We start from the raw sequence: 2,948 nt of genomic DNA, 5'->3' as shown, positions 1-2,948 counted from the left end.
GACTCTTGAACCCACAGCTATTCTGGGCCAGGTTGGATTGTGCTCAGTGCAGTCCAGGTGTGTGAGGCCAGCAGGAGCACTGGTGGGCAGAGGCAGCCCCTTGCTGTGCCCTGCTCACAGTGCCCCTCGAGTGAGAAGGGACCCAAAGGGACATTGAGTGCAGCTCCCTGCTCCTCACAGGAGCCAAAACTGACCTGCATGACTAAGAGAGAGTCCTCCCAGCCCAAGGGCTTGTCATTGACCAAGGGTGGTATGGAAAGCCTTGTGGAGCAGAGGTGAGTTTTCTTTCCAGCACTAATGAGCACGAAATTTAAGCAAAAGGACACTGGAGGCAGGAGCAGGGCAGCAGACTGAGTTTTCTTGCTCTCCCTGAGACCATTGCCATGGTGTAACGCCCAGGGAAGTCATCTCAGGGGATTTTATGGATCACCTGCCTCTGGGACAACACTTGTCAGTCAGAAACTGCAGCTCTGTGTGCACTAAAGATGAGCTGCACCTGCTGGGAAGCAGAAAGGAACCCATGTCCAGACAGGAGCAGGTTTGCAGTGCTGGCAGTGGAGACAGAGCCAAGTTCTTGGCTGTTTGCACAGGCTCCAGCCTGTTGCTAGCATTGCAGCAGGTCTCACCTGGAGATTTACTCATTTATGGTTTGATATATTGTGCACACAGTGCTGTTCACATGCAGCAAGGACAGCAGTGCAGTTTGGGCTGTGCTGGCTCAGTCCCATGGTTGAAGCCTGTTCTGTAGTGGGTCAAAAAACCCCAACATTTCCAGAAGAAGAAGAAGAAGAAGAAGAGTTCCAGAAGCAGAGAGGACTTTTCATCTCGTCCGCACGCCAGGAAAGTTGGCAACTTAAATGTTAAACTTTGCCTGCGACTGTTGGTTGTTGACATCATCGTGATCTCACCGCTGTAACCGGAGCCCTCCGGCTTTTTCCTCCAGCCTGCCTTTAAATACCACTCCTGGAGGCAGCACAGCAGCGGGGCAGAGCCGGCAGAGCTTCGATGAAAGCAAAGACGAGCTCCAGCACTGCAGCCATGTCCACATCCCTGCGGGTGAGCCCCTCGGTCCATGGGTACCGCTTCGACACCGCGCTGCGCAAGAAAGCCGCGGCCAACATCTTCGAGAGCATCAACGAGGCGTCCCTGCAGAAACTCTTCAAAAACTCCGGCGACAAGAAGGCGGAGGAGAGAGCCAAGATAATCCTCGCCACCGACCAGGACATGGAGGAAAAAACGAGAGCGCTGATGGCACTAAAGCAGAGGAGAAAAGACAAACTGCTGCAGTTCCTGACGTTTCGGAAATACTCCATCAAAGTTCACTGAGCTGGCGGAGGGAGAGCGTTTTGTGACGGGACTGTTTGAGAGCTCCCAGCACGCTCAGCATGCTCGGCTGCCCCGTGGGCCTGGGGACCTGAGAGTCCATGCAGGGGGCTCCAGCCCCACTGCAAACCATGAGCCAACAGCGGCAGCGCTGCGGGCAGCAGCATCGGTGTCCATGGCACATTGGTGTGGCCAGCAGCAGCATCAGTGCCCACAGCAGGACTGGTGTGACCAGCAGCATCAGTGCCCACGGCAGCACTGACGTGCACAGCAGCACTGGTATGGCCAGCAGCATCAATGCCCACAGCACATCAGTGTGGACAGCAGCCTGATCAGTGCCCATGGCACATTGCTGTGGCCAGAAGCACTGGTGTGACCAGCAGGACTGGGGTGGCCAGCAGCATCAATGCCCACAGCACATCAGTGTGGGCAGCACATCGGTGTGGGCAGCAGGACCAGTGCCCATGGCACATCAGTGCCCACAGCAGCACTGGTGTGGCCAGCAGGACCAGTGCCCATGGCACACTGGAGTGGACAGCAGGATCAATGCCCACAGCACATCAGTGTGGACAGCAGCCTGATCAGTGCCCATGGCACAATGGTGTGCCCAGCAGGACCAGTGTGGCCAGCAGGACCAGTGCCCACAGCACCTCAGTGTGGACAGCAGCCTGGTGGCCAGAGGCTCGCAGAGAGACACAGCAGCTCCCAGCTGGGGCAGTCGAGCTCCTCTGGGCAGCTCCTCTGGACTGAGCTGGGGGAAGCCCCCACACCCAGGACCTCCTGATGGACTTGGTGCTCACAGATTCGCTCTGCCTCTGAGCCCCGGTGCTGTGGTGGTGGGGGGCTCTGGAGACCTCCCAGCTGCTGGGCAGGGTCACTTTGAATCGGTGAAATGCCCCCAAAGGCAGCGTGTGGTGCAGTGAGTTCAGCCGTCCGGGAAAGCGTCAGCTCCAGAGACACTCTGCACAGCTGGGCCTTTCCTTGCCAAGCTCTGTGTGTGCAGGAAAAGTCTTTTGCACAGAAGCAATAATAATGACAGATTTCCCTGAATTTACTGTGAAGTTCCCTAATATTATGTTCACTTACCACTAACACTAAAAATCTAAATATAATAACTACAGTTCTTCTCTGTGTAGGTGACAGCCACTATTAGATGAGTACTTACTTCATGGCAATATTTTATGACAATGTTAATATTATATTGGCTATAATTTATTGCATACAGTGATGTGAAAACTAATAAATTATGAAGTAAATCTAAATTATCTTGTCTGAAATGCTCAGTTCTCCTGGAGTGGTGGGGTGAGACTTTTTTTGGCATTTCATAGAGGTCTGGTTTAGGAGCAGACTACCTGCACCTGTCCCTCATTCCCCAGATATGGCTTTGGCAGCCCAAAGGATGTGGAGCAGCCCCTGGCTCCCCCATCCCACCAGCCTGGCCCACAATTGCTATGGCAACCATGCCATTTCCCCAGAAAAGCCTCACCAAATTTATTGCTAATCAACTCCAGCGTCTGTTTCCCCCTCTGTAATAAAGCAGAATTACATCTTCTGCATTGAGGAAAGGTGTAGAAAATGATAGTTCAGGAGCGTGGCTTGTCAGCCTTTGGCATTTCTGCAGAGCA

At 53.9% G+C, this 2,948-nt stretch overlaps 1 protein-coding gene across 1 annotated transcript; it reads left to right on the top strand.

The window, feature by feature from the left end:
• The first annotated feature begins 976 nt into the window (after positions 1-976).
• On the top strand, positions 977-2,585 carry TCIM (transcriptional and immune response regulator). The gene has a single exon (XM_071454810.1). The coding sequence runs from the start codon at positions 1,006-1,008 to the stop codon at positions 1,324-1,326; it is 321 nt and encodes a 106-aa protein (XP_071310911.1). The 5' UTR covers positions 977-1,005; the 3' UTR covers positions 1,327-2,585.
• Positions 2,586-2,948: the final 363 nt, after the last annotated feature.

The sequence above is a fragment of the Agelaius tricolor genome, unplaced genomic scaffold, assembly GCF_023055355.1.
Source record: "Agelaius tricolor isolate 1412-34295 unplaced genomic scaffold, bAgeTri1.0.p SCAF_41, whole genome shotgun sequence".
Taxonomy (NCBI): Eukaryota; Metazoa; Chordata; class Aves; order Passeriformes; family Icteridae; genus Agelaius; species Agelaius tricolor.
The sequence above is the reverse complement of the archived record's forward strand: the minus strand, read 5'-3'. Positions and strand labels throughout refer to the sequence as shown.